Source organism: Symphodus melops, assembly GCF_947650265.1.
Source record: "Symphodus melops genome assembly, chromosome: 7".
Lineage (NCBI taxonomy): Eukaryota > Metazoa > Chordata > Actinopteri > Labriformes > Labridae > Symphodus > Symphodus melops.
In genome coordinates this window covers 7957171-7983451 of record NC_136697.1, presented here as the reverse complement: position 1 = coordinate 7983451, position 26281 = coordinate 7957171, and the positions used below count along the sequence as shown (strand labels likewise).

General features: G+C 40.1%; 2 protein-coding genes across 2 annotated transcripts in view; one reads left to right on the top strand and one right to left on the bottom strand.

Moving 5' to 3' along the window:
* The window catches only part of selenop2 (selenoprotein P2), a 230315-nt gene extending 207133 nt beyond the window's left edge, over positions 1-23182 (top strand). Inside the window, exon 6 of the mRNA XM_079347824.1 lies at positions 23171-23182. The gene's annotated coding sequence lies outside the window, so the exon portion shown is untranslated. The remainder of the gene's footprint in view (positions 1-23170) is intronic.
* LOC306827189 (mucin-5B-like) overlaps positions 1-26281 on the bottom strand; it is a gene marked incomplete at its 5' end in the record, with an annotated part of 49695 nt that overhangs the window by 8621 nt on the left and 14793 nt on the right. The window contains 14 exons of the mRNA XM_079348859.1: positions 1057-1185; positions 1268-1299; positions 1395-1516; positions 2043-2112; positions 2186-2379; positions 3777-3781; positions 3917-3999; positions 4230-4413; positions 4549-4784; positions 16462-16653; positions 23718-23846; positions 23945-24101; positions 24768-25007; positions 25908-26084. Of these exons, the coding sequence (XP_079204985.1) occupies positions 1057-1185; positions 1268-1299; positions 1395-1516; positions 2043-2112; positions 2186-2379; positions 3777-3781; positions 3917-3999; positions 4230-4413; positions 4549-4784; positions 16462-16653; positions 23718-23846; positions 23945-24101; positions 24768-25007; positions 25908-26084 (1950 nt within the window). The remainder of the gene's footprint in view (positions 1-1056; positions 1186-1267; positions 1300-1394; positions 1517-2042; positions 2113-2185; positions 2380-3776; positions 3782-3916; positions 4000-4229; positions 4414-4548; positions 4785-16461; positions 16654-23717; positions 23847-23944; positions 24102-24767; positions 25008-25907; positions 26085-26281) is intronic.

Genomic DNA, 26281 nt, shown 5'->3' with positions numbered 1-26281 from the left:
ACTAAAGTCTCTTTCTGACCTACAACAGAAGGGAGGCCATCAATGTGAAGATGGACTTTTCCTATATACTGTATATTGTTAAAAGCTTTACTTATACATCTGCACAGAGATACCACTTAGCATACAGAGGGTGCCAAGTTCAGAACAGAAAATTAGAGTTCTTAACAGTACCATAAAGTAGTAAGACAGAAGTCATGACTTTTCAATTGTCTATGCTACAGAAATGTTTACAGTTTTATTTTTCATCTGAAGTCTTCTTCAGGCATAAACTGTAAAATTGTTTCACAAAACAGCCACATTTTTAAGATTAGAGTATTTACTTCACATTACATATTATACACTAGCTCATCCTTTTATTCTCTGTCGACAGATGCACATTGATAGAGTAACACACCACACTTGTAGGACTTGCAGCAGATGCCATCTGTGGACGTCAGTTCGAAGCCAAGCATGCAGGTATGTGGAGTGGGACAAAGGGTTTGGTTGCATTCTGTTGGGGCACATGAGGATTTGATGATTAGAACCATGTTTTGAAGAGATCCCTTAAATATTTTTCTATTACAAGTTATGAACTACTTTTAGATAAGAACAAAGTAATGTTTGAATAATAGTGCACTTAAATAAAACAATATGAAGACAGATGAAGAAAACTGTAAGTCTAAAACCTCAGGTAGATGTTCTGTGCTGCATCGTCAGCCAAATTGTATTGATATGAAGAGAAGACCAGCTGGAGAATTTATGTTGGTTAGAAAGTAAGACTCTGTAGAGTCAGTTTCTTCAGAGCTCTATGTAACAGACTGTGTAACACAGCTGAGCAAATAAGTGATGTGATGTGATTTTATGTGGCTGAATGTTGTATAGTACAGCGTTTACTCAGAGGCCTAACGAGGTAAAAATAGTTGGAATTTAGCATAGCTATTTACTAAATTTCATGCTCTGTATTAAAAAAATGTTACACCATCATCTCCATTAAATGAAATAAATCAGATTAAATTCAATTGACCCCCATAACTTACCACATTCATATTTTGTACAGCAGCCATCTGATGAGGTTACCAGAACTTGGCCTTCCTCACTGCAGTTGGGGATCTCCATGGTCTGGCATGGATTGGGCGTACACACGACCCCCATGGTGTCCATGTCACAGGTACAGTTGTTGCAGCCACTTATCCAGCTTTCACCCGGCTGGTTATTGGACAAAACAGTTAATAGACAACTTTGCTTTGCTAATGTACACAGTAATGCATATTTGAGGAAGATAACTCACCAGTTTTGGTTTTCCATCAGGTCCTGTGCAATCTGAAATATAAACAGAGACACTGAATAGTGACTGACAGCTTTTGTACAAAATGTTCGATGTACCAGTCAAAACATGTCCCCTGTGGGTTCCTTACCACAAGCGGGCACACATTCGTCATAGACCTGATTGAATAAAGTGGTGTTGTCATGACAGAAGCAACCCTCCTTAAGACCAATAGAGGGTGGAGAGGATCCGGCGTTGAACATGTTGTTGTATCTGGTGTCAGAAATGAAGTATGTTGGTATTACAGTGCTGTATAAACTTAAAGATGTATGGCCACACAACAAAAATCTTCAATCATGATGAGAATTTATAAAATCTTGTCTAACATAATGTGTTTTCATGCTGTCTTCATGGTGACGACAGTGACTATTACACACTTGGCCTTCCTCTCTGAAGTGCTAGCGTGACAGCTCTTATAAATACTGCAGCAACCAACTCTCAACAGACTGGTCATTTTTTCACGCTTACTAAAGATGGCTGTTAGTGTTTATGTTTGAGAATTAGACACTTTTAACAATAAGACTAACTTGCATAGAAATGTAATAATTTTATCACTGAATGACTGCATAATGGATGTTTGCTCCTCAGCATTTAAACCTTTGTTCTTGTTTTGTGAATCAGATGGTGATATTTTATTAATCTTTATTATGAATTGAACAGTAAAACTTGAGAAAAGCAGAAAATAAAAAGATGTGAATCAGTAAAGTGATGTTAAAAAGTATAACACTGTTTTTATTACCTTTCATTACATGTTGGCTCTACAGCTGGGCCACAGGCCTTGTACACCTTGCCCTCTGGACATGTGTAGTCTGGAAAATGGAATTATTGTTTTCAGCACGCAACACAACAACTGAAATTTACACAACAGACTCAAAATCTTACCACACATCCCATTGGTTCTATTCCTCCAGTCAATACAGATTCCATTTTCAGCACACAAAGCAGCATAGGTTTCCAGGATGGTGCAGGTGACATTAAAATGTGGTGGATCTATTCCACCACCGTTGCAGCCTTCGCTCTCACAAGATGAAATAAATGGGTAAGCGGGAATGACCGAAGCACACTCCTCAAATATACTAGAAGGATACACAAAGAAGCCAGAACACTTTGTCAGAAATATTCAACAACTTGAATAAGTAGAAACTAAGAGTTCAGGTCATTGAAAGCACTTTTTTTTTGTTTGTTTTACGAACCAATTGTTAAGTGAAGGTCTTTAACAGTGACAGATGGTAAAAATGTATTTGGTTTTAAAAGTTTGCATTTTTTTTTAAAAACTGTATAAATAACATATACTGTATATTGCAAAATGGTTCAGGTAATCAGGCAGTATATGAAAAGAGCAAACAGAATCAACAATCGAAATTGAAAACTGAAACTCATGAATCATCCTGTTGGCTAGTTAGCAGACTGTTAGCAAAGCTAGCACACTTTCATAATGTCTCTCCAAAATCCAAAAGTTCAATATGTTTTTATATACTCCAGGCATATTAGATGTTATGAGAGTTATAAGAGTCCCATAGGAATAAAGTGAATTTTGGTTGGCTTGCCTTTATACTCATAAATAAGTGGAAAAGTGGCGTAGGGGATTTTCTTCATGATTTTGTGATGACTGTAATTTTCATTTCCTTTTCTTTAACACAAAGCAAATTAAAAATGTAGAAACTGAAAGGCAGTGTATCATGAGAAGTATATTTAGGTTTTAATTCGTGGAGACAGTGAGGTTGTAAAAAGTTGTTAATAGTTTTAGCAGGGTTCTCAACACTCACGCAATGAGAGTGAGACACATGCATTTCAGGCAATTCACATGCCCCACGCCATACCTTGCATTTCTCACATAAAATATAACTCGGCCAAATTTTTTTTTTTTATATAGCTTGGATAAATCCCGACCGTCACCATACGGTTCCGTTAACCTTTCTCTGCAACGCAGAGGGTCCAACGCAGCCACACACCAGCCAACGCAGCCACACACCAGCCAATCAAACCACCAGGCGTTCAACCAATCAGGCGTTCAACCAATCAGAAAGTAGCAAGCACTATCTGGGTTGGGGGTTATCACCCTAATATATACAGTCTATGGTTATCACGTCATACCTTTTTCAACAAGTGATGGCCGTCTACATTCAGCGCGATTCAAGGAGGAATCTACATTTGTGGAGGCTCGATGTCAACACCCAAAGTCTGGCATTTGGTATTAATCCAGTTATACTTTCATCATAAAATGACTACAATAGGCTATATTTGAACTAAAAGACGAAATTATACTGAACTGAACTTGTGTTAAAAACTATTATTATGCTTTAAATTAATACATAAACACCCCCAAAAAATTCGCTCGCACGCCCGCATAGGGACTCCACATCTGTCTCACTCTAAACAATTTCCAAAAGTTAAGAACCCTGTTTTAGGTTTGTAATGAGGTACACGAAAGACAAACAGCAGTTCAGGAGTTAACTCTCTCTTTCCTCCTCACCTGTCCTTTAAGAGTTCACAAACCGGTGGTTTACAGGGGAGCTGTGATGTAAGGATTGTTGTTTCTGGGGTGGTCACAGTTAGTGTTGTTGAAGCTGTTGGAGAAATTGTTGTGGTTTCACAGGGTGGACCTGGGACTACCCAGCTGGGTGCACAGATGGGGCAGGGTCCCACTTCACCACTTGGAAAACGACACTCGTTAATCTGGGAGTTGTCACAGGTTCCTTTGAGAGGAGAAGAAGCAGTTGTTCAGACTTGAAAAGGGCCCCAGGGGTTTCTTATTTTCTTTTACTAGGCTGTTTAATTAAAATATGATATATCTGGTTTAAAGCTAAGAAACAAATGGCATTATTATAGGCTGGTCAATTAAAGTTGTCCATAAAAACAGGTTTCCCATCAGGGATAACAAAGTACCATAGAAGGAGGTATGTGTGTGCACGTTCTGGTTACTCACCACACTGTCCTTCAGTATTTCCATGGAAGATATCATGGGGAAGGTAAATGCTGAATGAGTTGGCTTTATAAACAATTTTTGTCTGAATGGTAGGTATATACAATGTGATGTCCATATCTGTACTGAAGAGCCTCAGGTAATAATTGAAGAAGGCGGGATAGATTCGGTTCCCGTTTATGAAAACCTGTAGAACAGGGAGACCAAACACAATGATACATCTAACTCCAACTGTTCGTAACATCTTACTCCTTTGACTGGCATCAAGTCGCAGAATAATGAATGATGTCAATGTTCATCTGATTTTTCAAATGTAGCTTACCACAAGGCCTTCGCTCTTCAACTGAGTCAAAACAATCTTGTTGGTGTTGAACGTAACGATGACAGCCTGGGGACAGAACGTGCTGTCTGCAGGGTCACAGTCATGACTATCCAACACAATAGACAGGTCAAACTTATAATTAATCTCTTTGACCAGGTAATACTCGCATAACTGCTGGAAACTATAACCAACTCCATCAAATGTGCTATAGTGCCCAGACCAGACAGTGCACACACCTGCAGGAGACAAAGATAAAGATAAAGAAATCATTAAGTGGAACAAACACAACTTGTGTTTTATTACACTAAGAAGACTCATAGTTTTCTGGTCAGGAAATTTCAACCTTAGCTTCTTTAAAAGTAAAATGATTGACAAATTCAATTTGGTGCTCTTTGGTGTCCACTAAAGATAAAACACAAACAGTGCTGTTACACATATCCCCTTTTTGACAACTTGCATTTGTTGACAAGCAGATGACAGAGAAGCAAGCGTTTTATAAAATAGTGCTTCCCATGTAGATGTGCTGGTGCGCTGTGCATAACAGGGAGCATTGTCGGATAAGGGACTTTTAGTCTATGTCTATTTCTGTCCTCTAGAATCTAAAAGGTTTCATTATAGAGAATCAAAACATGTTGCCTTTGGATTAGTGGTGTTTCAAAAGTGATTCTGCACTGGGAACATTCTAGGAGATAATTGTTCATTGAAATACACTTCCCCTGAAATCTTAAAGTAAAGCAGCAAAACTTCCTCCCCAGACTCTGAAAATGCACATGGAGTGAGTAATGAATACATACTGTATAAAGTTATTTTCTTTTGGTATTGTACTGTAGCTTTATTCGATAGTGGATAAAGACACCCCTTGCTATTGTTTCGTGCTGTGGTAGCTTTTGGGGCAAAGAGGTTGTAATATGACAAAGAACCATGTGGATTGACAATGTCCAATATTTCCTGTAGTCTGGCTTCTTGCTCTGTCATTCTTTCTTTTTCTCTTCTTCTCACTGTCCTCTTCTGTCTCATAGGCTCAGCCATTGTATGAAACAGTTCAGAGGAGAGCTAACTTGCTGCCTATTAGCTACAAGCTGCTGTGTGAAGGTACATAGTGCAAAAAACAGGCTATCGGGGGGATCTGGGGAAATGGGAGAGACTCCATTCGCCCTGGGGCAGGCGACTTGATAACTGTAACAGTGTCTTTACAGGTTCAATAAGTCAGACAATTGCAGCTAAACCAGCTGCAGCTAGAGTCCTCACCAAAACCCAGAATGAATCACATCAATCCAGTTCTGAAGTCTTTACACTGGCTCCCAGTGTGAGAACAGATTTTAAAATCTTGCTGCTGGTTTTTAAAGCACGGAATAGTTTATGGCGAAAATAAACAAACGTGAAGAAGCAGAGCTTAGATTCTATGCTCCTTATATCTGGAACAAACTCCCAGAAAACTGCAAGTCAGCTGAATCTCTCAGCTCTTTTAAAACCAGGTTAAAGACACGTTTACAACTGCCTTTCAATAAACAATTTAATTTTTTTTAACTTTATCTCTTTTCTATAAATTTGAACTCTTTTTATATTTTTATTTTAACATATTTTCAGATTTAATCATTGTTTCAATGTTTTTTAAATTTTCCATTTCAAGTTTTTTTTTCCCTTTGGCATCATGCTTTTGATGTGTTATGTGAAGCGCTTTGAATTGCCTTGCTGTTGATATATAAATCAATCAATCAATCTTTATTTATATAGCGTCAATTCATATCAGGCGTTATCTCGAGACACTTTACAAAAGCAGGTAAAGGACCTTACTGTTTGTCTGTTAACATTAACGAAAGAGCAGGTAACAAGACCATGCTCATTGTTATGTTTACATAAAGCAGGTAAAGGACCTTACTTATGGCTATATTACAAGAGCCCAGCTTAATCCGTCATAGCGTGGCAAGAAAAACGTCCTTTTAACAGGCAGAAATCTTCAGCAGACCCGGGCTCATGACGGAACAGCCTTCTGCTAAACTGTGCTTGGCTTGAAAATGGGATGGGGGAGATAAATAAATTTGCCTTGCCTCTAAACCAGTAATTTAAGATGCGAAAGTCAAAGTTTGTGACTGATTTGCAGGAAGGGATGTGCTATTGATATGAGTCTGAGCATGACGTAATAAGATATTCTGCTGCATGTTAAGAACTCAAACTGATGAAAGGTTACATTTAAGACTTACATTCACAGTCATAGTGGAAGCAGCATCCATTGTCATCATAATGGATAACAGGCTGTCGTCCATTGGAACATACAGGTTTTTCCACAAAGGGACAGGAATGATTTCTCATTATGACTGTGCCATTTTCACAGACAGCCATGGTGCAGTTGTCAATCATCCAGGTCTCATTATGCTGGAAAGCAGGTTAAGATGCAGAAAGTTTTGTGGATTTCTTAAAGGATAAAAACACTACTCATCAAATATAACTGTACTGAGGGAACTATCCTCTAAAAGTTGTTTTTCAATGATTCGTACTCTAACCTGAAGTTAGATGTAAAAATATTGCCTTTTGTGGTTCTAATGACAGAGTTTACAGGCCATTACAGTGCATCCTTATTGTTCAGTCCTGTTCAAGTATATCAATAAATTGATTACACAAGCAACTCGTAAATGTCAGAATTCATAAACTGAACCATTAGTCAGAAATTTAGGGCTGTTTATTTGATAAAAAAAAAAAAAAATCTGAATTTTGTAAATGAAAGATATGACTCCTTTTTCTTTCTTGTCGTCATAAATCAGCCGTCATTAGCTGTCATTGGTTCTTCTACTTCAGATTTTGTTTAATCTGATTATTTTTATCTTTTAACAGCGGCATTTTCAACATGTACATTATTGTTATAAATCATATCTAAAACAAGGTATAATATTCATATACTTTCTTACATTAAATATGTTTACAACTAAATTTAACTTGTCTATTGCAACACAAATATGATCCTGGCAATAATCTACATAAAAAGTAGCACTTAAAATAATGGATTTCCCCATTTAGAAATATCCAATCAATGCCACATAATGATGCTCAGCTGAAAATCTGTTGGAATTGTCAGCAGTAGCTCCTGGGGACCATTGTAAATTTCATTTGTAATTAAAGTCACCATGAGAAAGTCATTTAATATATTATTTACCATTCTTGTTTCATTTATGTAGATACAGTCCTCAGGTGGTGACGGGGTTGTTAGGGCCAGGGTTGTTGTGTAGCCAGTGGTTGGGGTTGGGGTTGTGGTTGGTGGTGGTGTTGTGGGACATGAAATGTTAAGTTGCTCAACTTTGCACGATGCATTGCAGCGTCCAATATAACACAATCCTAAGCCATCACTAATATTGTAGACCATCTGCCCTGTGAAATCAGAGTTCACATTGAAAATTAGAGTGGAAATAGAAACAGAGTTTAGAAATTAGTTCTGACAAAAAGGTAACATTTCACGAAAGTAGCACAGCAAAACATAGCGCTAATGTCAACAAACTAATGGCGGATTAATTTTGACTTCTGATATCAATAGCATTTTTGGTGCTTCATACAGTACATAAATGTGCCTTATCTTTATTTGTTTATTTTTATTGAAAAAAATATCTCTCAGGTGAATATTACACTTTAGGATGAACTGTATTTTTTATCTCAGGAAAAGTGGACTGTTAAATAATTTATGGTTCTCACACAACATTATAAACTCCACAAAAAAAGTAAAATACAAACAGTAATATGCAACTTACACCACACTGTATACTACTAAAGCTGTCATATCAATACACATATAGAACGATTTTAGTGAACTGATAATTCCATTTCTTTAACCAGTATGTACCCATAATAAAATTACTGGTGAAATAAATTTGTAGTATGGTCATTGTATGTACGTGTATTTACTTGGCCAATCGAATTGTTTCATACATTCTTAAGATGTAATGCTTGAAATGCACACATGAAATAATTTGAGATAATTCATGAAATTATAAAAAATAGAGGTTAAACATTAGAATATATGTAGTAGCTATGTCATTTGAGACATTGAAATAAAAAAAATACATCAAATATCTTTAGAAAACATTATTGTTACACAAAAAAAATTATGAATGTAGTATGAAAAGTGAAGGATTACCTACCAGGTTTATATGCAACTCCATTGGCATCGCAAAAACATGTTGTCGAAGCACTGATTACTGTTGTAGAAACAGTAGTTTCAGTCGAGGACTCACTTGTTGAAAAGACAGTTGTACTGACTGGGATAGTGAGTGTTGTTGTGGTAGGTGAAGCCAGAGAAGTTGTGTTGAGAACAGGTTGTGTAACCACAGTTGTAATTTGTGGTGTTTCTGTGACTACAACAGTAGTTGTAAGTAATGTAGTTGTAGGAAAGGGACTTGTGGTTGTTTCTTCAGGTGTTGAGAATGCAGTTGAGGTAGTTGTTGGAATTTCGGTTGTTGTTTCCTCAGGTGTTGTGGATACAATTGTGGTAGTTGCAGTTGTTGTTTCCTTAGGTGTTGTGCTTTCAGCTGGGGTAGATGTAGGAGAAGGACTTGTGGTTGTTTCCTCAGCTGTTGTGGTTGCAGTTGTGGTAGGAGTTGTTGTTGTTACCTCAGGTGTTGTAGTTGCAGTTGTGGTAGTTGTAGGTGTTGCAGTTGTTGTTTCCTTAGGTGTTGTAACAGATGTAGGAGAAGGACTTGTGGTTGTTTCCTCAGGTGTTGTGGTTGCAGTTGTGGTAGGAGTAGGAGTTGTGGTTGTTACCTCAGGTGTTGTAGTTGCAGTTGTGGTAGGAGTAGGAGTTGTGGTTGTTACCTCAGGTGTTGTAGTTGTAGTTGTGGTAGTTGTAGGAGTTGCAGTTGTTGTTTCCTTAGGTGTTGTAACAGATGTAGGAGAAGGACTTGTAGTTGTTTCCTCTGGTGTTGTGGTTGCAGTTGTGGTAGGAGTAGGACTTGTGGATGTTACCTCAGGTGTTGTAGTTGCAGTTGTGGTAGTTGTAGGAGTTGCAGGTGTTGTTTCCTTGGGTGTAGGAGTTCTGGTTGTTTCCTCAGGTGTTGTAGTTGCAGTTGTGGTAGTTGTAGGAGTTGCAGTTGTTGTTTCCTTAGGTGTTGTAACAGATGTAGGAGAAGGACTTGTAGTTGTTTCCTCAGGTGTTGTGGTTGCAGTTGTGGTAGGAGTAGGAGTTGTGGTTGTTACCTCAGGTGTTGTAGTTGCAGTTGTGGTAGGAGTAGGAGTTGTGGTTGTTACCTCAGGTGTTGTAATTGCAGTTGTGGTAGTTGTAGGAGTTGCAGTTGTTGTTTCCTTAGGTGTTGTGCTTTCAGCTGGGGTAGATGTAGGAGAAGGACTTGTGGTTGTTTCCTCAGGTGTTGTGGTTGCAGTTGTGGTAGGAGTTGTGGTTGTTACCTCAGGTGTTGTAGTTGCAGTTGTGGTAGTTGTAGGTGTTGCAGTTGTTGTTTCCTTAGGTGTTGTGCTTTCAGCTGGGGTAGATGTAGGAGAAGGACTTGTAGTTGTTTCCTCAGGTGTTGTGGTTGCAGTTGTGGTAGGAGTAGGAGTTGTGGTTGTTACCTCAGGTGTTGTAGTTGCAGTTGTGGTAGGAGTAGGAGTTGTGGTTGTTACCTCAGGTGTTGTAATTGCAGTTGTGGTAGTTGTAGGAGTTGCAGTTGTTGTTTCCTTAGGTGTTGTGCTTTCAGCTGGGGTAGATGTAGGAGAAGGACTTGTGGTTGTTTCCTCAGGTGTTGTGGTTGCAGTTGTGGTAGGAGTTGTGGTTGTTACCTCAGGTGTTGTAGTTGCAGTTGTGGTAGTTGTAGGAGTTGCAGGTGTTGTTTCCTTAGGTGTAGGAGTTCTGGTTGTTACCTCAGGTGTTGTAGTTGTAGTTGTGGTAGTTGTAGGAGTTGCAGTTGTTGTTTCCTTAGGTGTTGTAACAGATGTAGGAGAAGGACTTGTGGTTGTTTCCTCAGGTGTTGTGGTTGCAGTTGTGGTAGGAGTAGGAGTTGTGGTTGTTACCTCAGGTGTTGTAGTTGCAGTTGTGGTAGTTGTAGGAGTTGCAGGTGTTGTTTCCTTGGGTGTAGGAGTTGTGGTTGTTTCCTCAGGTGTTGTAGTTGCAGTTGTGGTAGTTGTAGGAGTTGCAGTTGTTGTTTCCTTAGGTGTTGTAACAGATGTAGGAGAAGGACTTGTGGTTGTTTCCTCAGGTATTGTGGTTGCAGTTGTGGTAGGAGAAGGAGTTGTGGTTGTTACCTCAGGTGTTGTAGTTGCAGTTGTGGTAGTTGTAGGAGTTGCAGTTGTTGTTTCCTTTGGTGTTGTAACAGATGTAGGAGAAGGACTTGTGGTTGTTTCCTCAGGTGTTGTGGTTGCAGTTGTGGTAGGAGTAGGACTTGTGGTTGTTACCTCAGGTGTTGTAGTTGCAGTTGTGGTAGGAGTAGGAGTTCTGGTTGTTACCTCAGGTGTTGTAGTTGCAGTTGTGGTAGTTGTAGGACTTGCAGGTGTTGTTTCCTTAGGTGTTGTAACAGATGTAGGAGAAGGACTTGTGGTTGTTTCCTCAGGTGTTGTGGTTGCAGTTGTGGTAGGAGTAGGACTTGTGGTTGTTACCTCAGGTGTTGTGGTTGCAGTTGTGGTAGGAGTAGGTGTTGTGGTTGTTTCCTCAGGTGTTGTGGTTGCAGCTGTGGTAGGAGTAGGACTTGTGGTTGTTACCTCAGGTGTTGTAGTTGCAGTTGTGGTAGTTGTAGGAGTTGCAGTTGTTGTTTCCTTAGGTGTTGTGCTTTCAGCTGGGGTAGATGTAGGAGAAGGACTTGTGGTTGTTTCCTCAGGTGTTGTGGTTGCAGTTGTGGTAGGAGTTGTGGTTGTTACCTCAGGTGTTGTAGTTGCAGTTGTGGTAGTTGTAGGAGTTGCAGGTGTTGTTTCCTTAGGTGTAGGAGTTCTGGTTGTTACCTCAGGTGTTGTAGTTGTAGTTGTGGTAGTTGTAGGAGTTGCAGTTGTTGTTTCCTTAGGTGTTGTAACAGATGTAGGAGAAGGACTTGTGGTTGTTTCCTCAGGTGTTGTGGTTGCAGTTGTGGTAGGAGTAGGACTTGTGGATGTTACCTCAGGTGTTGTAGTTGCAGTTGTGGTAGTTGTAGGAGTTGCAGGTGTTGTTTCCTTGGGTGTAGGAGTTCTGGTTGTTTCCTCAGGTGTTGTAGTTGCAGTTGTGGTAGTTGTAGGAGTTGCAGTTGTTGTTTCCTTAGGTGTTGTAACAGATGTAGGAGAAGGACTTGTAGTTGTTTCCTCAGGTGTTGTGGTTGCAGTTGTGGTAGGAGTAGGAGTTGTGGTTGTTACCTCAGGTGTTGTAGTTGCAGTTGTGGTAGGAATAGGAGTTGTGGTTGTTACCTCAGGTGTTGTAATTGCAGTTGTGGTAGTTGTAGGAGTTGCAGTTGTTGTTTCCTTAGGTGTTGTGCTTTCAGCTGGGGTAGATGTAGGAGAAGGACTTGTGGTTGTTTCCTCAGGTGTTGTGGTTGCAGTTGTGGTAGGAGTTGTGGTTGTTACCTCAGGTGTTGTAGTTGCAGTTGTGGTAGTTGTAGGAGTTGCAGGTGTTGTTTCCTTAGGTGTAGGAGTTCTGGTTGTTACCTCAGGTGTTGTAGTTGCAATTGTGGTAGTTGTAGGAGTTGCAGTTGTTGTTTCCTTAGGTGTTGTAACAGATGTAGGAGAAGGACTTGTGGTTGTTTCCTCAGGTGTTGTGGTTGCAGTTGTGGTAGGAGTAGGAGTTGTGGTTGTTACCTCAGGTGTTGTAGTTGCAGTTGTGGTAGGAGTAGGAGTTGTGGTTGTTACCTCAGGTGTTGTAGTTGTAGTTGTGGTAGTTGTAGGAGTTGCAGTTGTTGTTTCCTTCGGTGTTGTAACAGATGTAGGAGAAGGACTTGTGGTTGTTTCCTCAGGTGTTGTAGTTGCAGTTGTGGTAAAGGTAGGAGTTGTGGTTGTTACCTCAGGTGTTGTAGTTGCAGTTGTGGTAGTTGTAGGAGTTGCAGGTGTTGTTTCCTTAGGTGTAGGAGTTCTGGTTGATACCTCAGGTGTTGTAGTTGCAGTTGTGGTAGTTGTAGGAGTTGCAGTTGTTGTTTCCTTAGGTGTTGTAACAGATGTAGGAAAAGGATTTGTGGTTGTTTCCTCAGGTATTGTGGTTGCAGTTGTGGTAGGAGTAGGAGTTGTGGTTGTTGTTTCCTTTGGTGTTGTAACAGATGTAGGAGAAGGACTTGTGGTTGTTTCCTCAGGTGTTGTGGTTGCAGTTGTGGTAGGAGTAGGACTTGTGGTTGTTACCTCAGGTGTTGTAGTTGCAGTTGTGGTAGTTGTAGGACTTGCAGGTGTTGTTTCCTTAGGTGTTGTAACAGATGTAGGAGAAGGACTTGTGGTTGTTTCCTCAGGTGTTGTGGTTGCAGTTGTGGTAGGAGTAGGACTTGTGGTTGTTACCTCAGGTGTTGTGGTTGCAGTTGTGGTAGGAGTAGGTGTTGTGGTTGTTTCCTCAGGTGTTGTGGTTGCAGCTGTGGTAGGAGTAGGACTTGTGGTTGTTACCTCAGGTGTTGTAGTTGCAGTTGTGGTAGTTGTAGGAGTTGCAGTTGTTGTTTCCTTAGGTGTTGTAACAGATGTAGGAGAAGGACTTGTGGTTGTTTCCTCAGGTGTTGTGGTTGCAGTTGTGGTAGGGGTAGGACTTGTGGTTGTTACCTCAGGTGTTGTGGTTGCAGTTGTGGTAGTTGTAGGTGTTGTGGTTGTTTCCTCAGGTGTTGTGGTTGCAGCTGTGGTAGGAGTAGGACTTGTGGTTGTTACCTCAGGTGTTGTAGTTGCAGTTGTGGTAGGAATAGGAGTTGTGGTTGTTACCTCAGGTGTTGTAGTTGCAGTTGTGGTAGTTGTAGGAGTTGCAGGTGTTGTTTCCTTAGGTGTAGGAGTTCTGGTTGTTACCTCAGGTGTTGTAGTTGCAGTTGTGGTAGTTGTAGGAGTTGCAGGTGTTGTTTCCTTAGGTGTAGGAGTTGTGGTTGTTACCTCAGGCGTTGTGGTTGCAGTTGTGGTAGTTGTAGGAGTTGCAGTTGTTGTTTCCTTAGGTGTTGTAACAGATGTAGGAGAAGGACTTGTGGTTGTTTCCTCAGGTGTTGTGGTTGCAGTTGTGGTAGGAGTAGGAGTTGTGGTTGTGACCTCAGGTGTTGTAGTTGCAGTTGTGGTAGGAGTAGGAGTTGTGGTTGTTATCTCAGGTGTTGTAGTTGCAGTTGTGGTTGTTGTAGGAGTTGCAGTTGTTGTTTCCTTAGGTGTTGTAACAGATGTAGGAGAAGGACTTGTGGTTGTTTCCTCAGGTGTTGTGGTTGCAGTTGTGGTAGGAGTAGGAGTTGTGGTTGTTACCTCAGGTGTTGTAGTTGCAGTTGTGGTAAAGGTAGGAGTTGTGGTTGTTACCTCAGGTGTTGTAGTTGCAGTTGTGGTAGTTGTAGGAGTTGCAGTTGTTGTTTCCTTAGGTGTTGTAACAGATGTAGGAGAAGGACTTGTGGTTGTTTCCTCAGGTGTTGTGGTTGCAGTTGTGGTAGGAGTAGGACTTGTGGTTGTTACCTCAGGTGTTGTAGTTGCAGTTGTGGTAGTTGTAGGAGTTGCAGGTGTTGTTTCCTTAGGTGTAGGAGTTGTGGTTGTCACCTCAGGTGTTGTCGTTGCAGTCGTGGTAGTTGTAGGAGTTGCAGTTGTTGTTTCCTTAGGTGTTGTGCTTTCAGCTGGGGTAGGAGTAGGTGTTGTGGTTGTTTCCTCAGGTGTTGTGGTTGCAGTTGTGGTAGGAGTAGGAGTTGTGGTTGTTTCCTCAGGTGTTGTAGTTGCAGTTGTGGTAGTTGTAGGAGTTGCAGTTGTTGTTTCCTTAGGTGTTGTGCTTTCAGCTGGGGTAGATGTAGGAGAAGGACTTGTGGTTGTTTCCTCAAGTGTTGTGGTTGCAGTTGTGGTTGGAGTTGTGGTTGTTACCTCAGGTGTTGTAGTTGCAGTTGTGGTAGTTGTAGGAGTTGCAGGTGTTGTTTCCTTAGGTGTAGGAGTTCTGGTTGTTTCCTCAGGTGTTGTAGTTGCAGTTGTGGTAGTTGTAGGAGTTGCAGTTGTTGTTTCCTTAGGTGTTGTAACAGATGTAGGAGAAGGACTTGTGGTTGTTTCCTCAGGTGTTGTGGTTGCAGTTGTGGTAGGAGTAGGAGTTGTGGTTGTTACCTCAGGTGTTGTAGTTGCAGTTGTGGTAGGAGTAGGAGTTGTGGTTGTTATCTCAGGTGTTGTAGTTGCAGTTGTGGTTGTTGTAGGAGTTGCAGTTGTTGTTTCCTTGGGTGTTGTAACAGATGTAGGAGAAGGACTTGTGGTTGTTTCCTCAGGTGTTGTGGTTGCAGTTGTGGTAGGAGTAGGAGTTGTGGTTGTTACCTCAGGTGTTGTAGTTGCAGTTGTGGTAAAGGTAGGAGTTGTGGTTGTTACCTCAGGTGTTGTAGTTGCAGTTGTGGTAGTTGTAGGAGTTGCAGTTGTTGTTTCCTTAGGTGTTGTAACAGATGTAGGAGAAGGACTTGTGGTTGTTTCCTCAGGTGTTGTGGTTGCAGTTGTGGTAGGAGTAGGACTTGTGGTTGTTACCTCAGGTGTTGTAGTTGCAGTTGTGGTAGTTGTAGGAGTTGCAGGTGTTGTTTCCTTAGGTGTAGGAGTTGTGGTTGTCACCTCAGGTGTTGTCGTTGCAGTCGTGGTAGTCGTAGGAGTTGCAGTTGTTGTTTCCTTAGGTGTTGTAACAGATGTAGGAGAAGGACTTGTGGTTGTTTCCTCAGGTGTTGTGGTTGCAGTTGTGGTAGGGGTAGGAGTTGTGGTTGTTTCCTCAGGTGTTGTGGTTGCAGTTGTGGTAGGAGTAGGTGTTGTGGTTGTTTCCTCAGGTGTTGTGGTTGCAGTTGTGGTAGGAGTAGGAGTTGTGGTTGTTTCCTCAGGTGTTGTAGTTGCAGTTGTGGTAGTTGTAGGAGTTGCAGTTGTTGTTTCCTTAGGTGTTGTGCTTTCAGCTGGGGTAGATGTAGGAGAAGGACTTGTGGTTGTTTCCTCAAGTGTTGTGGTTGCAGTTGTGGTTGGAGTTGTGGTTGTTACCTCAGGTGTTGTAGTTGCAGTTGTGGTAGTTGTAGGAGTTGCAGGTGTTGTTTCCTTAGGTGTAGAAGTTGTGGTTGTTACCTCAGGTGTTGTCGTTGCAGTTGTGGTAGTTGTAGGAGTTGCAGTTGTTGTTTCCTTAGGTGTTGTAACAGATGTAGGAGAAGGACTTGTGGTTGTTTCCTCAGGTGTTGTGGTTGCAGTTGTGGTAGGAGTAGGAGTTGTGGTTGTTTCCTCAGGTGTTGTGGTTGCAGTTGTGGTAGGAGTAGGAGTTGTGGTTGTTTCCTCAGGTGTTGTGGTTGCAGTTGTGGGAGGAGTAGGAGTAGGAGTTGTGGTTGTTACCTCAGGTGTTGTAGTTGCAGTTGTGGTAGTTGTAGGAGTTGCAGGTGTTGTTTCCTTAGGTGTAGGAGTTCTGGTTGTTTCCTCAGGTGTTGTAGTTGCAGTTGTGGTAGTTGTAGGAGTTGCAGTTGTTGTTTCCTTAGGTGTTGTAACAGATGTAGGAGAAGGACTTGTAGTTGTTTCCTCAGGTGTTGTGGTTGCAGTTGTGGTAGGAGTAGGAGTTGTGGTTGTTACCTCAGGTGTTGTAGTTTCAGCTAGAGTCGATGTAGGAGGAAGAGTAGAAGTTATTGTTGTTTCCTCAGGTGTTGAGGTTGCAATTGTCGTAGTTAAAGGAGTAGTTGGTGTTGTTTCTTCTTCGGTTGTTGAGGTTTCTGAAGTTGTTGATTAAAAAAAACAGTTGTAGTGTTGGTTATATATTAAATTTAATTTTCAAAACATCTGTTTTGAAAGATCAATCAGCAAGTGTTTATCTGTGTTACTTGTACATATTTATAAAATAAAGCCAGATTTCTAAAGAGATGTTTTGTGAATTTTCTGTACCTGTAGTTGTTGTAAATGTAAAGGGAGGTGTTGTCGGTCCAGTCGTTGTTGTAGTTGTGCATGAGTAAGTGGTTTTTTCTATTGTGTTATTGGCTCCACACACAGCTTTCATGCAGCTTCCTAGCCCGTCATTAGTATCGTAGATGACATCCCCATAATTGTAGATTTTTCCACTTGCATAGCATCTACAAACTGATAGAGTGAAATGTATTTAATATTTATATACCTGTATTTACTTAAATAAACACACATAGTCTATTTGTGTTTGTGTGTGTGAGAGAACGATAGAGGAAGAGAAAGACAGAGAAAGAGTTTGTGTGTACTTACGGGTCACTTCATAATTGCAGTTTATTCCAGATGCTGTGCAATGACTAAGAAATAGAAAAAAATATTGATATTACCCATTGGACTCAACATTCTTTCAAGTCCTCACAAATATATTTAATCAGTTGTTTTTTCACCATCTAATATAAAGTATTTGTCTTATCTTTATTACAAAATAGTCAAAAATTACATTTAAAAAATAAAACAAAAACAAACATTTAATGAATTGAAATTTGTTCTATAATTCAATTCATGTTATTTTACATGTCCCACATTTCATAATTTGCAGACAGAAAAAAAGAAGCACACCAAAGCCAACAAGAGCAAAGAGTAGCACTGGATTTGAGGACTTCCGGGAGACAGGCAGATGGATTAGGCGCGCTGCGTATGCTCCAGTAAATTCTTAGCTTTCTACACCATCCAGCCCTTTAATCCTTTCATCCAAATCTGGGAATAATGCAATATTTTTGTACTTTTTCTTTCAGTTTAGCTCAAAGTCTTTTTAAATGGCTTCCAAAGCCCCTAAGTTCAGGAAAAAAAGACGAGGCTAACCTAACACTGGAGGTCATTACCACGTTGCTTAAAAAACACCGGGAGGCGATAGCGACTGAATTTAGCACTTTGTTCACTCAGTTTGACTCCAAACATGACCAGGCACGACTTGCAGTGGAAGAACATGGCCAACGTGTCTCTTCTCTTAAAGGGATACTTCACCGATTTGCATGAAGCTTTGTATTATTAGAAACATGGTAGTAGTGTTGAATGGTCATGAATCCAACCCTCATTTTGCCCTGAGACGACAAAATATTTTATGTTTCTTTCATGTGATGCAATATGACGCTTTTTGGTAAATGAATTAACTTTTTTTTTTTGCATCAATTTTTGCTTCCTGACCTCTTTTTGCTCCCTGCCAGTGCCTCACAGCTGCACCAAAAATCCCTATTTTTTTAAGTAACTTTCAGTCGGTAATGGTATCTAAAATGTTTAAGTTGGAATGTCAAGGGCCTAAATCATCCTGTTAAAAAAAGAAGGTCTTCTCACACCTTAAGACAGAAATAGCATTTCTTCAGGACACTCACACTCGCAGTTCCGATTGTGATCGACTTTGCAGTGCTGGAGAGGGCAACATTTTCACTCCTCCTTTCAAGCCAAAGTCAGAGGAGTGCCAATACTTATTAATCAAAATATTTCATTTCATAATCAGAATGTAGCCTCTGACAAGCTCGGTCGGTATATGGTTGTCTCTTGAAAACTGTATAATACACATGGTTTTTGTAAATGTTTATGCCCCTTATTCAGATGATGCGTCCTTTTTTGAAAAACTACTTTCAATACTCCCAGACCTCAACACATACTCCATCATATTCAAAGCTGATTTCAATTGTTGGTTTGACCCAGTTTTAGATCAATCCTCTAGCAATGATATCACAACAAGTAAATCAGCCCCCAATATTTAGACATTCCTCTCTAATTATGGAGTCTGCAACATGTTGCACTCTTTACACCCCAATGACAGAGAATATTCATTTTTTTCCGCATGTGCATCATAACTATTCAATATCCAGCTTCTTCCACTTGTCCATTACAATGCTTATGAAAGTATAATTATCTCTGACCATGCTCCCGTCACTTTGACCATATCCCTGTCTGGACTCCCGCAGAGAAGCAGGCATTGGCAATTTAACACAAATTTTCCGTCGGGCGACAAATTTGAAAAATTTATGGAGGAAGAGATTGTCTTTTTTCTTATTACTAATACATCCTCTGACATGTGTAGTCTAATAGTGTGGGACACACTTAAAGCATATCTCAGGGGGCAGACCATATCATACTCGGCCCAACTAAAACATAGCTCCTGTAGAGAGCAATCTGAGCTGGCTGACCAAATTAAAGACATTGATAAACACTACTATTTTAATTCCCAAACTCTATCCAGACTGTAGAAAGAAACTGGAAGAGCCCATAACCCAATCAGAAGTTGTTTGAGCCATTTCTTCAATGCAGTCTGGTAAATGTCCTGATCCTAATGGCGTTCCAATTGACTTTTACAAGAAATTCTCTTCTCTACTTTCTCCACAGTTATTTACAGTTCTGTCTGAATACCACACAAAGTGCTCTCTAACGCGATATGTAAACGACACATCAGGTTTTAAGAGGAGCAGCAGAGAACACAAGGTCTCTCTTTATGCCAACAACCTCTTGCTGTTCATCTCAGACCTGACTGCCTCACTACCCCATGTCTTATCACTGCTCAATCCTTTTGGTCAACATTCAGGGTATAAACTAAATCGCCACAAAAGTGAAATCTTCCCCATCAACAATGAAGCACACTCATTTAGCATCCTCCCTTTGTAATTTGAAAATAGCAAATTTTCTTATTTGGGTATTTCAGTCATTTGTAAATATAAAGACTTATTTAAGGAGAACCTTGTCAAAATGCTGGACCAAACTAAACTAAAACTCTCCCACTGGTCCCCTCTGTCAATATCTCTCTTGGGAAATATAAATGTGAAAATGAACATCCAACAAAAAATGTCTATACTTATTTCAGGCCTTAACGATCTTTGTCCCGAAAGCATTTTTTGTCAAGCTTAATTCAATTGTTTCATCATATCTATGGCAGGGTAAACGTCCTTGCCTTAATAAGACCCTTCTTCAGAAAAATGAAGCCAGTGGTGGTCTACCGCTCTCTAATCTTCGTTTCCATTATTGGGCTGTCAATTTGTGTTGCTTCTCATTCTGGTCTTTTTTTCACTGCCCTGACTGGGTGCATATGGAGTTAAATTTCAACAATTTACAATCCAAAAGTTTGAACAAATGTCTGTTTCTGCCCTGTTGGGATCATCGCTTCCTCTCCCTCTGATCTAACCCATTAAAAACCCAGTGATTAAATACTCTTTAAGAATATGGGCCCAATTCAGGAAATTCTTTGGGCTTGACAGTTTTTCTCTTGTAAGCCCTGTTGAATCAAACCATCTTTTTGAACCATCAATGCATGACCCTGTTTTTCGTGAATGGCACAGGAAGGGTCAAGCATCATTTGAGCAGTTAAGCAACAAGTTCAATCTGCGTAAGTCGAACTTCTTTAGGTACCCACATGCATAACAATTTCTCATTTCAAAGTTTTCCTGTCTCCCCTCGTCATGAGAAAAAACCATTGTTGACTCACATCCTCGATAACATAGTGGCAGACCTAAAAAGCAGGAGACTATAGACAAAATAATTACATCCATTGGAGGAAGACTTGGACCTGTTTATATCTGAAGACACTTGGGGCTCTATACTCAAATGCGTCAACACAACGTCTCTATGTGCTCGCCACTGCCTCATCCAGTTCAAAGTGGTACACAGAGCTCATCTCTGTGAAGTTAATCTCGTTTTTATTCCAACATTGACCCATACCGTGACAAAAGCAAGAGTACTGAAGCATCACTTATTCATATGTACTGGCAATGCCCTAGTCTTGATAAATTTTGGACAGATGTATTTCACACCATGTCGAAAATAATAAACATTAAACTGAAATCCAATCCTCTTGTTGCTGTGTTTAGGGTCACCAATGGATTGTTACAGCTATCGGCGCAAAAAGAGGAGCCTATCCTTTGTTTCTCTTCTGGCTAAGCGTGCTGTTGCTCAGATGGAAAGGTGTTGTCCCGCCCACGCGTGCACAATGGTTAGCAGACGTTATGTATTATAACACTAAAGAAAATAAGATTCTCACTCCAACATGCAAGTGCACAATTTAACGAAATGGACCTTTTTTGAACTCTCTACAGAACTTTTAAAAGTCTTAATCCAGATGCAGCTTGGCTGTTTGGCTCTTTCAGATGCATAATTAGATCTCAAATGTGACTGGGGATTTCATTTTATCTTATGGCACATAAGGTAGTAGGGTAGTGGTTGTTTTATAATGGAGACATTTTTTTTTTTTTTTTGAATGGCTGATGTTGTTTTGTTTTGTTATTATTCTTCCATATCCTAAAAATAAACAAATAAGTAGAGAAACACAGGCTGCTGCTGCAGGTCCATGCTTAACTTATTTATCGTGTGCAGTTAATAGCTTTGTTTTTGTATGTGTGTTATTACTCTGCCTTTGTCGGTATGGCTGGTGACTGCGTTAACATCCTCTTTTTTTTCCCATTGACTGAACCGCACTGCGCTTCATGTATACCATGTTTGAATTTCAATAAAAAAGAATTTGACGAAAATTTGATTCGAAACACGGCTGGGTAGATTCTGTGGCTTAATTTAAAAAGAACTCGCTGTTCACTAATAACTATTTAACCCTACATTCATTGGTATGATACAAAACTGAGGTGGAAACCAAACTATGACCACTATTAACTGTTTCACCCCCATTATATTTGTTTTTTCGTTTTTACATATTAAGGGTGAACGTTCAAACAATTTAAATTGCCTATGCTTACTGTGTGTAACATCTTTAAATTCAGAGCATTGTTTGTCAACAGGCAGGGCAGACAACTGCGTGTGGCCACAGACAAACAAGGGGCCCCTGAGAGCTGGTAAACTTGAAACCAAAGCAGTGGCCCAAATATTGCACATTTTGTAAAGACTATAGGAAACCTCCCTTAGTGGGCCATATCTGACAGCAATAACTGGCATTGCCCTGCTAAGCGTTGCATGAGTTATTGCTGTGAAAACCAAAGTTTGTCAATGAAAGGCTACAGAGAAAAATCTTTAAAAAAAGGAACCAGAAAAAGAGGATGAGGACACATAAAGGTGAGGAACACAGGTTTTAAGGACCTCGCGATTGTTTGAGCCTTGGGCCCCTTGTATTGCCTCTACTAAAAGTCAAAATGTAATTATATCAGAAGCCATACCAAGAGTTGCAGTTACTAGATGGGACTTTTTCTCCGAAGTTGTAATGGTTTCCCATGTCATCAAAGCAGCCACATTGGTTCCATGCAACACACTTCATGGAGTCTTCATCGAAGTAGGGGTGGGTTATGGGACAATGAGGATAGCAGCCTGCAAAACAATGATAGGATCTTTAATCCTAAGGAGATATATAATCATTCAGAGTACTTTACAGTTTGTTTCTCCTTTACCCATCGATCCACAAATTGAGTGCCCTCATTTTTCACAAATGCTGAATACAGAAATTCCAGATGATGACTGAGTGATAACAATTTTTTATTTCAACAAATTTTTTTGCATAGTTTAATTACTTCTTTGAGAATCATCTGTGGGCCATGTGTAAGTACATAAATCTTTGTAAAAATGGATATAGTCGGTTGTTGTATCTGAGACATGGCAAACAAAATCAATCACTGATGAAGATATTAACAGTGATGGATACAATGTTTATCATACTGACAGGCCAAGAAAGATGGTGGAGTTGTCATTTTTGTGAACTCACAAATTCATGTTTGGGTAATTGTACCTGAGTGGATTCACAAACTGGAATTTCTGGCAGTGAATTTAGAAATTTATAAGGATTTTGGTTTAACTGTTGTTGGGTGTTATAGACCTCATCTAACCTGATTGATGCAACTTTTATCAAGACTAAATTTCAACGACATTCTAAGCAGGCGATCTAAACTGGGAAAGGTTCAAGCCAGTATCTGATGATTTGAAATTTTAATGTGATTTGGTCAATCTGATCCAGATGATTAATTCACCAACTCGCCCAAATCATAAACACCCTGAGAGATTGACCCTTATTAATTTAATCTTGTCTAATGCTCCTATAAACTTTCAGCTGGAGTTGTTTTTTGCAATGATTTGAGTGTTGCTGCTAAAAGAAGCACAGAAATCCCTAAATCAAAACCCTATGTACTTTCTAGGAGGGATCTTAAACATTTTAATTAACAGGGGTTTAATCATGATTGTTTCATTTTAACAAATGAGATGGCATTGAATGTTATTAAGGATGGCTTTGTGCACATTTTAAATAGCCATGCACCCTTAGGAAATACAGTTAACTCTGAGTTAAATCTGAGTATTATTTGTCTGTCATCACAAAAATTGTGAATGACTCGAGGAGATTTTGGAAAGCTATAAAATCTCTCTCAGTCAGCAACAACTCTAAAGCTTTACCCACGTTTGTCATGAATGATTGTGTTGCTATTCATGACAAAATGGAAGAAATGAATTGTTTTAATAAACATCTTGTATCTTCTGGCTCCTTTTTTGACTCTGCTCGCTCTGCATCTGTGAAACCCAGCACTCAAGTGTCAGTATACACTGGTGAATCTTTCAGTTGTGTGCCCTTTTCTGTGCAGGATGTTCATAAGGCCTTAAAAGCTGAATCCTAGGAAAACTTCAGACCCGAAATTGTTGGATCCTTATTTCTTGAAAACAGGAGCTGATTTGGTAGCAGAACCTCTTGCACATCTTTCTAACCTTACCGTGACTTCTATAGAAATTCCGAGGATATGAAAGTCCGCTTTTGTCCTCCCTTTATTGAAAGGGGGTGACCAAAATATTTTAAATAACTATAGGCCAATCTCCAATCTGTCAGTACTGGTTAAAATCCTTGAATCTCTTGTGATATTATATTACTCCCTACTATTGACAAGAAACAACATTGCGCTCCCTTTTTCATTGATTTGTCATAACCTTTTGACACAATCGACCATGATGTTTTAAAACGATTTTGAACTTCTGAGTTCAGGACACTCAGAAGAAGCCATTGTTTGATTTTCCAACTATCTAAGCAATCAGTCTCAGTGCATTATGTTTGATGGTCTATGTTCAGATTGTGTCTGTCCACAAGGGTGTGGGCCGAGCTCTGTATTAGGTCCACTTTTATTTTTATTTATGTGAATAATCTGGGTCAAAATATATCCAACTGATTAAACCATGATAATGTTTGTTTAGCCTATTTATCACAAATAAGCAGCAGGGAGACAAACATAAAATGTCATTTACTTATTAAAAAGACATGTCAGAATTTCTATTGAAAATACCTTCCATGGCCGAGATGAGGCTTGAACAATTTCCAGATGGATTTCTACATGTCTTCATGCAAGCAGCTCCACAAGGCTTGTAATGCCACTCACAGCCATCAGGGGCATTGTAGTAGTCACAGAATATAGCTGCAAGAGATGAGTAAATATAAGTTGTATTGCACAGCAGTATCCCTTCATCCTCTTTGCCGAATCAGGTTATTCTTGTGTCATGGTAACAAACTCACGGCATATCTTGGGAGTTCTCCACCTCACACAGACCCCGGCATCACTACAAGCTTTGGCGTATGCAGCCACAGCAGTGCAGAAACACTCGCAGTCTCCACCCACGTCACAGGAACAAGAGTCTTTTACACAAGAGTCAAAAAAAGGACCTGGATCCACCTTGAACATACAAAAGTGTGTTTTAAGCAGTATATCAAAGATGGAAGTTAACAATAATGTAAGCCTGTTATATTAGGAGTAGAGGCTTTGCTTATAATAGGAGAAAAGATCTAGGCTGTCCTATTGGTGCTAACAGTAGAGCTATTGAGTTGATGTTGCTGTTAGGTCAGGGGTTTCTCAAATCAGGCAAGCATTTAGAACATTCAGTCAAAATATTTCCCAGTCTGACCAGTTTGTTCAGTCATACCAGTGATACAAACTGGTACACATTGCACCCTCTTGGACGATGCCAAAATAGGTCAGTAATGACCATAATGGCCCGTGTCCGTTACCACCATTTTCTGCACTGGCAGCACTTACTGTATTTCCCAAACATAACCAATAAAGGCCAGCAGCTTTCAGCGCTTCTCATCCTAAGCACCAAAACACCCTCGGCATTAGCTGTTCTTTGTTGCTGCATGCAAAGTTGAAAATTGTTTAACTTTTGGGGTTTAAAATAGACTTAACAGTCACCTCTGAGGGAAGCTGAAGTGCTGTGAACAGACATAGCCTAGCAACAGTAACCCTTGGAGAGACGTGCTCTGACTTGAAGTTTTTGTCGCTGCTAGAGCAAAATAAAAGCCATCAATTGTCATAAACCCCAGTGTTTACTATCACCATAGTTACCTGTGAATGACAGTTCTGGAAGGTGACACTGTTGATGATGCTACACTGTTTTTTGGACCAGGATGCTCGGTAACCATTGGCGGCACAGGGATCATTAACCAGTTGGGCACTTGGACAGCTGGCTGAAAACCTCCAGCTGTTACCAAACTCAAGAACATCTGCCACGATGTCCCCAGACGGCGTGGTGAAGTCATTCTGGCTGTTGCCATCATAGTTTCCACACAGACCACACACACTATCCTAAGAGAGGGGAATACAAAGGCAGAGTGTATGTTAGACACAGATGACCGAGACAAAGAAAGAGACCGCGTGGTCCCTTCTTCATGTGATACAGGCCACCACTGTCCTATATCACATTTACTATTGACAATCTGTAAAAGCACATGTTTATGAAACTGCAGCTGGCTACAAATTTAGAGATTAGTGACTCGAGACTTAGTGAACTTGGAGTCTGTCAGTACGATGAGATCTGCTGTTTTATTTTTTTTATAAAAAATATTGATGTTATCTTTTATAAGATGAAAACAGTCTGAGCTTGTCTTTTAAAGCAGCAGTTTGTAATTCTTCAATGATAATGATAGTAGTTTCGAAGCAAATCTAACAGAACTCTATAATTATATCTATAAGTACTGAGCACTGAGCACCCCAGTCACCGTTCACTGCAGTATGTAACTTTGGCAGCAGGCCGCGGTTCTCTGGTGAGAATTGCATACTGCTTCATGACACTAGTTCACACAGCAGTCTTTAGCTGAAAAGCTGTATCCAGTTAGCTCTGTACTGTTTGATATCATGGCTGAGACAAAGAGAAGGAAGAGGACGATGAAGGATGAAAATAATAAGAAATAAAAAGCCTGATTAGATGAAATACAGGACAGGCTTTTACATGTTGGAGAGAGCTGCAAGCAACAGTAGATAGATAGATAGATACTTTATTGATCCCGAGGGAAATTCAAGCACTGCAAGTTCAACACTGAACTTTACGACAGTGCAGTTTTACTGTGAGACCTCCGGTGGGCGCCAAAGTGCACCAAACTGAAAGCCTCCTTAGTGGTGCTTGTCTTTGTGCAGCCTAACAGTTTGAATAGACATAATTAATAAGCTTCAGGTTGTGAACAATGAACAATACGTTACAATATTTACCTGGAAATCTGGATGGAGTTTAATGAAGAGGCTGGTCTTCTGGTCCCACATGATAATGAGTCCTGGCTTGATGGTCAGTATCAGGTAAATACCCCTCTTGTACACCTGATGAGGGAGACTTTTGATGCTGCCCTCGATCACATGGAAGCCCTCGTCTATAAAGCGAAATTCATTTTTCTGTGGATATCAACAACAAAAAAGAAACATGTACGGAATTATCAGCCAGTAAACCAGAAAAGTTTGTTTATCCGTTACAGGCACTACTCAGAAAAGTGCAGGGAACAACAGCAGGCAACCAATCAAATATGAGATAGGGCTGGACTTGTCAACCAGGTAACCAAGAACCTGGATGCCGGTTTGGTAATCAGAACAGA